Source organism: Equus asinus, chromosome 11, assembly GCF_041296235.1.
Source record: "Equus asinus isolate D_3611 breed Donkey chromosome 11, EquAss-T2T_v2, whole genome shotgun sequence".
Classification (NCBI taxonomy): Eukaryota; Metazoa; Chordata; class Mammalia; order Perissodactyla; family Equidae; genus Equus; species Equus asinus.
In genome coordinates, this window is record NC_091800.1 from 6,220,374 (window position 1) to 6,234,559 (window position 14,186).

General features: G+C 37.5%; 1 protein-coding gene across 2 annotated transcripts in view; it reads left to right on the forward strand.

The window, feature by feature from the left end:
* Positions 1-14,186, forward strand: part of SGCG (sarcoglycan gamma) — a 148,234-nt gene that overhangs the window by 45,490 nt on the left and 88,558 nt on the right. For both annotated transcript variants that reach the window (XM_070520395.1, XM_014843231.3), the window contains one exon: positions 10,684-10,878. In XM_070520395.1, the coding sequence (XP_070376496.1) occupies positions 10,684-10,878 (195 nt within the window). The remainder of the gene's footprint in view (positions 1-10,683; positions 10,879-14,186) is intronic.

A 14,186-nucleotide genomic window follows, 5' to 3' on the forward strand; every position in this document is an offset into this window, starting at 1 on the left:
CTACTTCATAAAATAAATCAGGCAGTGCTGGATTTAGGTTCTCAAATAATGTCGATAGGTTTTCCCTCTTACTCTCACATTCTCTCTGTGTCTTCCTGATTTCTTCTCTGGCAAGCTCTCTCCGAGTGGTGGGAAAGATAGATGTTGGCACTGCAGCATTAGCTGGTCCATTAGCTTCTGATACCAGAGGCAAGCGTCTCTCAGAGATGAGTGACACTGAGTGGCTTGCTTGGATCATATAACTTCCCAATGCCATTCACTATGTCTAGACTGATGATATACCCTGGTTAGCCAGCCTATGTCACCTACTACACCTGTGACAGATGATGTGAGTGATAGCTGGACCACAGCCATGTGGAGCTGAGGAGGGTGTTTCTGGGACAAACAAGAATACAGTGGGTGCCCACTCTAATATGATACAGAAGAAAATGGTAGGTGCCCCCTCTGAAACGATAAAGTAAGTACCCACTCTAATGTGATACAGAAGGAAATAGAGGGTGCCCCCCCTCATGTGGTACTGAAGTGGGCACAAGGTTGCTTTTGGGCTTGCAGCAGGTCCTCGTTATAGCACTTTGTTAACGTTACCTTAGCTCTCGCTGCAGCCAACTGCTAATTGTTCTCTCTCCATCTGATGTATCTGCACCAAGACAGAGGCTGACGCTAGGTACAAACCATGCCAAGAACTGGAGCATATTTGGTACCAAATAGCACCGAGTTCTGGTTAAGAGGCTGGGTCTCCAGACGCGACAGTCTTTGTTAAAATGCCTTTGTGGGTGCGCATCAAATTAACATAAGTACTGTTCTCGCTGAGTTACGATTCTGTGTCTTATTTCTGCAGCTCCTATTTCTGGACGTTGATATTACCCCTTAGTCAAATACTGTATAATGACACCGTAAAAACTTCAGATGTCTGAGTTTATTTAATAAAAACAAACACCAAGAAAAGTATATTTGATTTGCCTACCTTTATAAACATAATGCTGTTTTAAAATAAGCCTATATCTGAACTGGAAAACAAAACAAGACTTAAAAACTACAGTTTTATAAGCTAACATTTGTATGACAGTGGATTTGAGTTTTGGGATTTTTTTTCCTTTTAGTCACTTCTTCATTTAAATTAAGGTTTCTTCCCCATTCAAGTCTGTTAGCTACTTAAAGTCCATTTATTCTGTTGGTTTGGTATATTTTGCGAGGAACTGTTTTAAATGGCAGAGTTTGCCATTTTATTTTAAAAGTCAATCCTATTGTAAAGGAGAGACCAATTTGATGACCATTTAATCTGTGTGTGTGTGCACACTCATGTACATATGTATTTATAATAAGGGCTTTGTGATTGTGAGAATTATGCTGAATGAAACTTTGGGTGAAATCAATAATTACAATCCATGTATTAATGTTATACCGTGGTAGGTGTACCGTGCTGAAAATTTTGACTGAAAGATAAAGCAGAACTATTCTTGAAATGATTTGGTCACCCTAAATGTCGTCATAAAGTTGGGAAGAGTATGATAAATTTATTATTAACTTTATTCTTATCAAGGGAATATGTATATCAAAAGATATATATATAAATTATATAAATCTAAAAAAATAAAAGCATTTGGGAAATGCAATTTTAAATGAAAAAGGTAGATTAAAGGGGAAATTATTATTAATAATTTTTTTATTTCTTTACAGTCTTTTCTCTCTGGGTATCTATTTTAATATGTATTTCTATATTCTATCTTTTTTATTTAACTTGATATCACAATCATTTCCCTGGGATATTATATACTTTTCAGTTAACTCTGTACTACTATAATAATCCAGTGAATTAATTACTTTAATTTTTAACCCTTCATCATTTATTTAGTTTCCAGTTTTCGCCATTATAGATAATGCTAAAATACATATCCTTAAACATAAATCTTTATTTTCATTCCTAATTATTTCTTTGGAATAAGTTCCTGAATTGAAATTATTCTGTTTATTTGAGGTTCCTGGTACACAGTCCAAATATCTTTCTAGTGGGATTATGTTAGCTTTCACTTTCAACAGCAGTGAGGTACCATGTCCATTTTTCAAACACTGTGCTAATATTGGCTACTATTAGTTTTTATATCCCCCTTAATCCTTGGGAACTGCCATTATTAGCACTTGTGTTTGTTTGCATCTCTTTGATTCACAGTGAAGCTAAACGTTTTTACTATGTTTCTTCATCATTTGTGTTTCTTTGTTGTGTGTGCCTGGTGTTGCTCAAGTTTTATTGGGTAATTTATTTTTTTCTTAATTATTTCTATAATCATTTATATTTTAAGGGTATTAACCCTGCTTTATCTTTAAGGCAAATATTTTTCCCAGTGTATTATCTGCTACTGAATTTTGTTGTTATGATGTACTTTTTGTCACACATCTACGAGGGTGAACTCCTCACCATGACTCTTTCTTTTCCTAAATGTTGGCGCCCATTCAGAACAGTGGATGAGTTATGAGGCAAACAGCGAGGCAGGAAATGCCTTGAGAATTAGTGAATTATCATGGGAGTTAGCTGTGTCTTGAAAGTTTAAAAGAAAGTTGAGGAAGAACTCATCCAGTGGTTCTCCTGCTGGCGTGAACTGGTCAGCTTTCGCTTAACAAGCACTAACTTGCTCCTTCCCTGGAAGAGAGACCCACGTGGTCTGGATGTCTCTTATTTCTCACTTTTCATTTACTTATTTATCACCTCTGTGTATGGGCTTGTTTTAGCTCTCTATTCTCTTTGTTTATTTGTGTTTCATTTTGTCACTATCTCATTTTTTCACTACTGTAGCATAAAACTATGCTTTTCATCCAGCAAGGAAAGTCTCACTTTTAACACCTTCATTTGTTCAATGCATATTTATAGATTACCTATTATGTGCACATAACTCATACTGATCATGGTTATATAGTCACATAGTTGTAATTGACTCCTCATGTGAATTGCCTTGTCATTTTGATGTATGATGTAACATTCTACTAGTTGCAAAATAAGAAATTATACTACTTGGATATTAGAGCTAGGTGACATTGTTTGTGAAAGGCGATTTCTGAAACTGTGAAAAATAATTTTCCTGAAGTTTTCCGAGGACATGAGGGTTGCTGTAAGAGGTTTGGTAAGCCCCCAGTCAGCATGCCCTGTGGCCTGGCGGGACCTTACTCAAGGAAGTCAGAGTTCAATCCCTAACACTCAGATGCATCTCCCTTGAGGAAATAAGGATGACTGAAGAAGCTGCACCCACTGGATCTCCTCCACCCCCGCCTTGAGGTTACCCTTGCTGAGAGCATAATCTGAATCAGATGTATGTGTCAGAGTGAGCATAATCATCAAGCCTCAACCCCAGTCCTCTTAACACACTTCAAAGACTTTGGGTTTTGCTTTACCCATTGTTCAGTTATGCTTTTCTGTTTTACTCTATTATAACCAGAGCAAAGAATTTGTATGAAACATATCCTTTGGCATTTCTTCATACTTCCTTGTGGACTAGTGTGTTATCAGATTTTGCAAATGTTACACATATGCTTGAAGAGAATAAGTGTTTCCCAATTTCAAGAATAGGGCTCTATACCTGTCCATTTAAACACATTTTAATTGTGTTGTCCAAGTTTTCTATAGCTCTACTCATTTTAGTGGGCATGATGTATAATAGACATATGTTTAAATCTTCCACTATGATAATGGCTTTCTCAGTTTTTTCTTGAAATTCTTCTTCAATTTTTATTACACATATAAAGATGAATAGACATAGATATAAGTATAGGTATATCAGGATATTTGTTAGATGCATACAAGTCTAGCATTTTCATAGCCTCCTGGTGAATGTATTTATTGTATATCTATAGTATACAGCAATACCCCATCATAATGTGGCCTGAAATTATGGGAGTTCAAATATAACATAAATGACAGATGGCTCCTGTCCTTTACTGCTGCCCCATTGCCAAAAAAGGAGTAGCTGAAGATTTCATCGTCTTTGGGAGAGAAAGACAGGTGGTGGTATGTGGGGATGGCTGTGTCAGGCTGGAAACAAGCAATACCAGTATATGGGTCATTAAGGGTGGCCCCTGTCACCAATGGTCCCCTTAACTAATCTCCCCAGAATGAGTTAACTGGGAGATTCTTGGAATCTCTGCTCCTTCCTCCTTCACTTCCTTCTTGGAATCACGGTGTAAGCCCAGAATCATACCCAACAGGTGCCCTAACAGGAAGTGCTAGCTGGGAGAAGGACGGCCTTGAACTCTGCAGACCCTGGACTTTTAGCCCACAGCCTTTATGTATGCCTTCACTGGGCAGATTTCATTAACTTTGCAGCATGACTCCACGTTTACCAAATTGAAAGATTTCAATTCTGGGACCCATACTTGTCATGAAGTTTCTTTGTTTTTGGTGTTCTCCAGATTCAGAATGATTTTATTTAATAAACTTGAATTAATTTTATTTAATAAACTTGATAATTAATCATTTATCCTGCTCAGGAGTCAGTATCTGTTGTCAATCTAACTTATCTTCAATTATAGAAAATTCTTGGCAATTATCCCCTTAATCATTATCTTTCCTATATTTCCTCTACTTACTCCCTGTGGAGCTTCAGTAAGACATATTAGCCGTGTCCTTTACATTTACCCTTATGTTTCCCATATCTTTATCATTCAGTAGTGTTTTTTAAGATCTATCTTCCTATATACTGCTTCTCTTTTCAGCTATATGTAATCTGTTGATATAGGGAAAACTGTCTATGTATTTCATAACTTTAAGCTATATAACTCATTCTTTGAATTTTTAAATAGAATTGAATTTCCTATTTCTAACAAGTTTGGTTCTTTTTCAAACCCACCTTTTAAAAATCATATTGTATTCACTCCTTTTGACATCATTCATGTATTTATCATCTGTGTCTCAAACTCCTACAATAGCCTATTCGAACTAGGCATGTCAGTAAATGTTAGTTGAAATAAAAATGTCATTTAACAGCATTTGTTTAGTAGACACTATGTTCATTCATTATATTACATACTATGACAAGAATCAAAGTGTGTAGAAGGCAGAATACTTATCCTTAAAGTGGTTTTATTTTAAATAATAAATAGGAAACCCTGAATACAAAAGCATACAAAAACTGATATGTATGCAAAAATGTATTACAATGCATCATGTTGGGAGCCCTATTCATTAAAGAACATTCATTACTGAATTTGAGAGAAACATTTAAAGCTAGTAAAAATTAAGTATCCATCAACATACTTCAAAAGATGGTTCACAGGTAAAGGGGTGTAATTTTTTGATGATAAATTATTTTAAAAAGTAAGAGAGTCTATGGAAATAATTTTTGTTCAAGATGTCGTAAAACTCAAAATTCTTTATCTCGGAATATAGATTTTAAGTTCTAAAATAAAGTATGATTTTCCTTAATTTTTTGTAAAACATTTGTAAATAGATCACCAAGTGCTATGTTTTGTTCCAGTGCAATTTGTTGCCAACATGAATACTTAGCAGTTGTCTGACCTCAAAGTGATAAAGAATTGGTGTCCTTCCCAATGCTAATTATAAGAAATATCTGAAGGAGGCTGGCTGGACTGGAGAGTGTCCGAAAGTCTCTTCCAGGAAAAATTTAATACATAGTGTCAAACAAAAATGAAAGCCACTGTGAGTTATGAAGAATATAAGCTAATAATTTATTAAATAAAAAAATCAACTTTTTAGAAAAAAATTTACGAGTATTCTGCCTACTCATTTAAATCATGCCTATCTAGAGTAAAAGCCATGTTTTATGCAACATAATTAACACTGGTAAATGGCAGGTTAACCAAAAAAGTTAAAGTGGGCAGTAATGAAACATGATGTAATAAGAAATACAACTGGAAAAATAACAGATTTGGTAACAAATAGAGGTGGTTTTGGTAAATACAGCTCAAATCTGGAAGGACTACAAAGCTGATCAGTCTGTCATCAGCATGTTCTCCTGAGGAAATGGGGTCCAGCCTCTTACTCAAGCTGTCGACAACGCAGGTGCACAGATGTGGAGTGACTCACAGACTCCATAGGACACCTCCCCCGGTTTCCTCATCCCGGGGTTGAGGTTGCGGTGGAGCCTGCTGGGTCTCCTCCTCAGTAAACAACTAATGCACTAAGTGGATGTCTCCTCAATTATAAAGAGTTGAGACTCTGAAGTAACTTATATGTGGGGAGGTAGGCATTTACAATAAAAATAGTAAGTAAAATATATAGTGTGTCATGTGGAGTTAAATGCTAAGGAGAAAAATAAAGCAGGAAGGAGCATAGAGAGATACGCAGTGGTGTAAGAGGAGGGTTATTACTTAATTAAGATGGTCAGGGAGGGCTCTATTGATAAATGATCTTTGAGCAGAGAGACGATGCTGTAAAGAGGGAGCCATGCAGTCATCTGAGAGAAGACCTTCCAGATAGAAGGAATCATAACTACAAAGTCCCTGAGGTGGAATCATGCTTGGAATATACATGAATGAGTAAGACCAGTGTGACTGGAGCAAAAGAAATAAGAGGGAGAGTGACAACAGATAAAGACAGGATGGGCCGTGCAGTCAGGGTATGGGTTTTGGTTTTTACTCTAAATGAAATAGAATGCCATAGGAGGGTTTTATGGAAAGGTGGGACATGATCCAATTGATGTTGTAGAAGGACCCCTCCAGCCTGCATGTTGGAAATTGATGGTAGGAGGTTTCTAGGTGGAAGCAGAGAACAGTTAGGTGTTTGTTGGAATAACGTAGGTGAAAGAGGTTGGTGAGAAACGGTGGGATTCTGGATTCAAGGTAGTACTAACAAGATTTGTTGATGGATTGGATGCGGTATGGAGAAAGAAGAGAATTAAGAACAACTCTCAGATTGTTTACTTGAGCACCTTGCAGGATAAAGTTGCCGTTTAGTGATATGGGAAAAATTTTACAGGGAGCAGGTTGGGGAGATGAGGTCAGTTTTGTTTGGGACATGTGAAGTTTGAGATTCCCAACTGGTATAGGAGTGTGGAGTTCGGGGTGAGTCTGTGCTGGTAACTGGGGAGTCCTCAGCTTAAGGATGCCCCCACAACTAGGGGTAAATACATACAAAAAGGAGGAGTCCAAGAGCTGAACCTGGGGCAGGGAGATGAGGAGGAAGCAGCAGTCAAATGAGAATGAGAAATAGCAGCCATTGCAATGAGAAGAAAGCCTAGTGGAGTTTCTGGAAACCAAGTGGAAAAAGTGTTTCAAGGAGGAGGCAATGAGTATTTGCCAAGTGCTGGCTCTAGGTCATGTGAATACACATTTTTTTAGCAACATGAAGGTCATTGGTGAGCTTGCAAGAGCAAGTTCAGTGGAGTGGCACGTGTGAAGGCCTGTTTGGAGTTGGGTTCTAGAGACACTGGAAGATACAGAATTAGAGAGACAGTGAGTGTAGTCCACTCACTGAAGGAGTTTTGCTGTAAAGGGAAGTGGAGAAATGGGGCCAGGGCTGCAGATGTTTGTGAAGCAGCCTCTGTTGGCGGGGGCACATGGTGATAAAGCACAATCACTGTCCTCAGGGGCCGCGGGCTGGTGGCTCGCCTCTTCTAAGGCTGTTTTTCCAACCGTGTGTAGTTTATCCTCGTCAGTATTCTTTCAATATTTAAAATACTGGAGACTGTATATTTACATATTATTAGTCATCTTCCCAACATGTAATTTCTGAACATACGTTAACTTAGACCACATATTTAATTTTTATCCACTTAGCCTTCGTCCTATTTGGGATTAGCTCCTCATCTACATTCATTTATTTAAGAGGAGTGTTGGATGTAGACCACAAGTACTAAATCTTTTCTTAATAGATGGAGCATGTTCATAAATCATAGAATGTCTTATTTGATATGCACCTCAGAGGACTTACTCCATCCATCTAGCCCCTTTTCCTAGCAATCATCCCTGGCAGGCAGCTCAGATAACGTTTGTCAGTTCAGCAGTTCTTTGTCTCATTCATTCATTCATTCATTCATTTAAGAGATTGTTTGCTGATTACATGTCAGTTGCACTATTTTAGAGACCCAGCAATGACCAAGACTCACGTGGAGTTTACGTTCTAAAGAGGAAGATTCAATAAACAAATGAACAATCAAACCAAACAGGCTCCCAGGGCTGAATTAGGGGGGGTTTAGGGCTCCTTTCATAACAAATTGCTATCAGCCCTCCTGTAAGCCACAACAAAATTGTCTAAGTGGATATTAAAGTTCCTCAATTTCATGTAGCTGTCAACAAAAGCTTTCTATGGGAAAAGTACAAAAGCCCCTGAAGATGTCCATGTCCTAATCCCCAGAATTTACATGATAAAAGGGATTTTACAGATGTGATTATGTGAAGGCTCTTGAGATGGGGATTATCCTGGATTACCCAGGTGAGCCCCGTGTAATCACAAGGGTCCTTGTTAGGGGGAAGTGGGAGTGTCAGAGTCAGAGAAGATGTGACAACAGAAATAGAGGTTGGAGCCAAGCAGCCTCTAGAAGCTGGACAAAGAAAGGAACAGATTTTCCCCTAGAACCTCCAGAAGGAATACAGCCCCACCCATACTTTGATTCTTAGTCCCTGAAGACCCATTTTTGGATTTCTGACCTCCAAAACTGTAAGATAATAAATTGTGTTGGGTTAAACCACAGAGTTTGTGACAATTTGTTACACCAGCAATAGGAAACTATATATAGGAATAGAAATATATAGCAGTTGGCAACAACGTGTGTGTATGTGTGTGTGTGTATACAAACACATTGTTAGAGAACTACTATTTTTGTTGATCTGTAGCAATGCTATAAAATCGTGCTCTTGCTTTAAATTCAGACTCTGGCTACCCTTCCGAATCCACTTGCAGTCTCTTAGCCTATCCTTTACAGAAATTCTGGAACTGCTACAATTATTTCAGGTACTGACAAGCACTTTGAAATAAATATAATACAGTGATGCTATGGAGAGGGACTGGCTGTCCAGAGAAGGCTTCTTTGCGGAGATGATGTGTGCGCTGCTGCTGAAAGCCAAGAACGAGCCAGCCGAGCCTTTCAGGTGGAGAGAATGCCCAGGACAAAGGTCCTGAGGTGAGAGTTAGCTCGGCCTATTAAAAGAGTAGGTGGGGCATCGTGAGCACAAGACACATATAGCAGATGAAGTCAAAGAGGTAAGCAAAGGCCCTTCATGCAGGGTCTGGTAGGTGATGGCGGAGTTTGGATACTCTCAGTGTGGGGAAAGCCGTTGGAAGATTTGAGACAATAGAGTGGCAGAAGCTTACTTATGTTTTACACGTTGGCTGCTGGTGGAGACCGTTGCTCACGAGAGGAAAGGAGGAAAGCGGGCTTTGCAGTAGAGCAGATGAGAGCTGGTGGTGGCTTACGCTCCTGTGGTGGCAATGGCAATGGAGAGGAGGCTGACTGGGGAGGCATGCTGGAGGCAGAGTTGATACCACTTGTTGATGTGGGGCTTGGAGGGAAAGAGAAGATGCAAGGATGACTTCTAAGACTGACTGGAGCAACTGGGTAGACGGCAGCCGACTTTCTAATATGAGGAAGACCGAAGGAAGCTCAGAGAAATGAGTAAATAGATAATGCCGTTATGAAATCACTAAGTGTTTAGGTTTTGAATAATGCACATTGTCAGTCCTGAGTGTTTGAAAATACCATGTGATGAGTAGCTCAGTTTTATATAATCAGTTAGAACACGGGGAAATGGCTATTGTTAAGTTGGAAAGAGATTTAAAGAATTATTTTAGACCATGATTTATTTTAAATAAGGATACCGCCAAACCATTCCTAAAAATAAATGCATAATCATTGCATTAAAAAAACTCAGAGAATATTTTATATTCTGATTCATCGTTTTGCTACATTTGCAATTAGAAAAGTCTTCGTAATCTCTGATCTTAATTTTATAAATTAAAACTACATTTTTTTCTGTGTATAAAGGGGAAAATGAATAATTTTTAAAAATCTCTTCCCAGAGTTGAAATTGTTACCAAAAACTTCTAGTCTAATTTATAGAAAACAATGAATATTTGTAAACATTTGCCTACACACGCATATTCTGATCTTTCTTGAAGTAGGTCAATCCTTGGGAACTTTGTTAAAGGCAAAAGTTAGTGTGGTAGGTATCTTATAAAGAGACTTTTTAATTCTGACTAATTTAGTAGCTGAAGAAAGATATAACTTAATCGTTTGACATAAAATTGAATAATTGAATTCTATTTTTTAAAAGCTATATAGGTACCAGCTTGATTTTCCTCCCACTGAAGTTTTAAGAACTTTATAATGCGATTATTTTAGTTTGATGCTTCAATTTCAAGTTTAACCCTGCAGAATTTTGAAAGCCCTGTATGTATTGAATTTATTTATTAAAATCTAAAAATGTGGTCACTGGATTTCAAATAGATTTGTCATACCTGAAATATTTTCAATGACAGATTACACATCACTCTGTGGTGGAAACACAGTGACATGTTTCAGAGTAATATTTGTTTTTTTAAAAGTCATTAATTTTGCAAGTTTGGGGGGGTAAAAAGTATTTATTTTGTTGGACTCATAGCAAATCAGTATTAACAAACAAGTTCTCTCTCTCTTTCTGTCTGTCTCTCTGTCCCTCCCTCCGTCTCTCCTTCTCTCTCTTTGACCTTGTCTCCCCCTTCCCCACCTCCCCCGATTCCCCGCCCCTCCCGGCCCCCCATGGCAGATGGTGTGTGAGCAGTACACTACGACCACAGAAGGCACCCACATAGAGAGGCCAGAGAACCAGAGTGTCTACAAAATTGGCATTTATGGCTGGAGAAAGCGCTGCCTCTACTTATTTGTTTTGCTTTTACTCATCATCCTCCTTGTGAATTTTGCTCTTACAATTTGGATTCTTAAAGTGATGTGGTTTTCCCCAGTAAGTATTTTCTTTTCCTGATAAGCATGTTGTTGTTTGGTTTGCTGTATCACTTCATCCATATTGTATTGGTAGAGCTTCTTTTAATGTAATTACTGTTTGTTTCCTGTCTGGATCAGAATTTTCAGTAGCAAAATATTCATATAACATTTACTTCTTAAAAAATTTCACTGTGAACTATAGTGTTGGGTTTTTTGTTTGCTTTTATTGTGATTTTTTTCATGTCAGGATCTCTACATGGTGGGAAAATTGTAATAATCTTGAGTTTGTCGTTGATTGAGTCAAGATTGCTTAATGATTACTTAATTCATTAATTTGTAAAATTTTACAAATCATGTTTTCCTAATCTCATTAATTCATAAATGTTACTATTCAGATGCTACTTTCTCATTTTTTTAAAAACTCCATTCTGATATACAGTAAATTCCTGTCCACATTTCAGCATTTAACAGCAGATTTAGTGAATGAAGCACCAGTAGTCCTAAGGAACTCCTATTCTGTTTTAAACGTCCTCATGTTTTCAAGACTGCTGGGTAATTTTAAATGCTCTGATAATATTCTCTGTACTTTTTGAAAAAATAGTCATTTAATGTAGAAAGTCTTAATTTTGCAAGATAGGCACAATAAGAAAAAAAATGTTGCAGCAAAGGGCGCAGGTGGGTGATCTGCTCCCCTCTGGCATCTGGAAGGTGCGACCTGGGCACCGGCTCTTTCAGGAGCAGCAGCCTAGCATTCAGTCTGACATGCCTCCCGTTAACTAGCGTCCTTCACTTTCTATGCAATTACTTCGATCCTGCCATAGTTCTGTGCCCAGTAGACACATTGTTTATTTTGTTGCATAATAAATAAATATTTATATTTTCACGTAGGCAGAGAGATAAAATATCAATCCAATCAAAATATAGCTGGAAGTGTGTTGTTTAGTATAGTTAATATAAATGTATTTAATGTAGTAAATATAAATTATTATAAATTATAAATAAATAGATAAATAGATTTAAATTAGCCAAGTTTTAGTTGTGATTTCTTGGTAAAAATTTACAAAGACAGTATTTTTACAGTATCGCAATACTGTTTAGTTCCATCGGACAGTTTCACTTTATAAAAGTCACACAACATGTGGCACATGTGTTTTGTGCAGCATCTACAGATTTAAGATATTTTATTTTAACATTTTTTGGAGACTGAATCAAGGTTGAAGTCCTCAAATTCTGAACTCTGGAGTGTGTCAGGCTCGCCTCTGACTGGAGGACCCTGCGTCAGAGCAGTGAGCGCCTCAGTTACGCAGGATGCCGAGAGAGAAGATGTACCTGGACGGAGACCCGTAGAAGGGCCTGAGGCAAGGGGAAGCCATTGCACGGCCCGGCAGTGCTTGGACAACCAGCCTTTGATGGTTCCTTGCACCAGCGACTGTGTGCTGTCACTCACCTTGTGATCCTGGCACATGGTCGGCACTCAGTAAATAGCTCCTGAGTGAATAAAGATGCACATTTTATTAGAAATATGTGTGAATTAATTTTGTAAACTGTATGTGAATGTAAAGGGACAGTATGTTTACTTTGTGCTCTTATCTTACATTGTGGCATTTAAAATCACTTTTAGGCATTATATATTTTGATTAAATTAAATTGTGCCAGCAGCTGAGTCCACTTCACCACCTTAGGATAGCCAATCACGAGACCAGCAGACTTTCTCCCCATCGCTGCAGCTTTTCATTGCCCACTCTTTCTAGGGAGATGCGGTTAGTGAGCACCATATTTTCTTCAACATCAGGAACCTGCTGCTAATTGGTAGTGAATATTCAGGGTTCTTTAGTGCTGCCCTTCAACAAAATACTGCCAACCAACACTAATCTTTATGAGATCAAAAGGCAAGATACACAAAGTCATTAGCCCACCAAAAGGGCCAGGCCTTAAGCAAAAGATGGTAGGTAGACTTTGAGTCACTATTCCCAAAGTGGGATGACAAAATGATGTAATCCTCATATGTGTGTGAGCGTGATTCCTCGTTTTGGTAACTATTCCGTATCTTATGAAGCTGTGAACTGTAAATTAATTAATGCTTTAATTTTTTACTAGTTTGAAAGATCGCTCTATATAAAATTTAATTTTCTTTTTTATTCTATTCATGTATGAACCAACGTCCGTTCTTGAATACATACATACCAAGGAAGTACATGACAATAAAAACCCTTCAAGAGATTTGGCTCTGAAATGGTAAAGTCACATGGGGATTTCAGCATTTGCAGAGCTGTAGTCTTGACCGTGTGACAGCTAGTATGTAATTCTCTACCTAACTTCAGCATAATGACCTCCCTGTCACCCACACAGTCAGTCATTAGTCAGGGTGGAATGGAAACCACAATTTCCCAGATTAGCAAAGTTTAGCAAAGCTTTCTCTGCTGAGATCCCCAAAAATATAGCAATGGCATGTTTACTATTTTATATATACTATCATTTCAATCCACTTCTTCACCTCATCATTCTTTAATATTTCACATGCTTTAATATTTCACTGTAGAAAACACTGAAGCTAACTACAGTAGTATATATTTTAAAGCGCCAAGATCAAATTACAGGGAAAAGCAAGTAAAACATGACAAAATAAAAACACAAGGGCGCCAAAGAATATTGAGACTTCAAACAGATAAAAGAATAAGAGACAAGAGTTAAATGTTAACAAGAGAACTAATCTGAGCTCAAATGAAACTGAGTCTTAACCAGGTTTTACACGCCCGGCACGAGTTACGGAGACCCCAAGTCGCGAGTATCTCACAAATCCAGTTCCAATCTAAGAACTAAACCTTCATGCAAGAGAATTTTACGTGATTTCTATAAATGATGTCTGTTCAATATAAAGTAATGTTTAGGAAATTGTAATAATTGATGGTAAGCATAAAGGTTCTAGAATATTCCATGTTAGCCATCATAATAGATAAATCAGTTAGGAAAATGCATATTAAAAGAAATCAGGGCAATAAAGTGACCAATTACATTTTTTCTCATTATATTTTCCCTCCATAAAACTAATATCCAATATTAGTTTTAGTTACAGTGCTCATGGGTTAGAATGATATCCATGAGTCTTATCTGTAAATATGTTAAAGTAAGATGTCTTTAATTTTTAATGACCTAGATAGATTTTTTAAAAACCTTTATAGTTATCAGTAGTTGCTTACATACAAAATATCCGGGTACATTTGATGAATGTAACTTTAGCAAAGTAAGATTAATGATTCTGAGCTAACTACGTTAACCCTGGAAGTTAAATTTCTTTGGAACTTTTATTTGGGGAAAAAAGGATGTAAA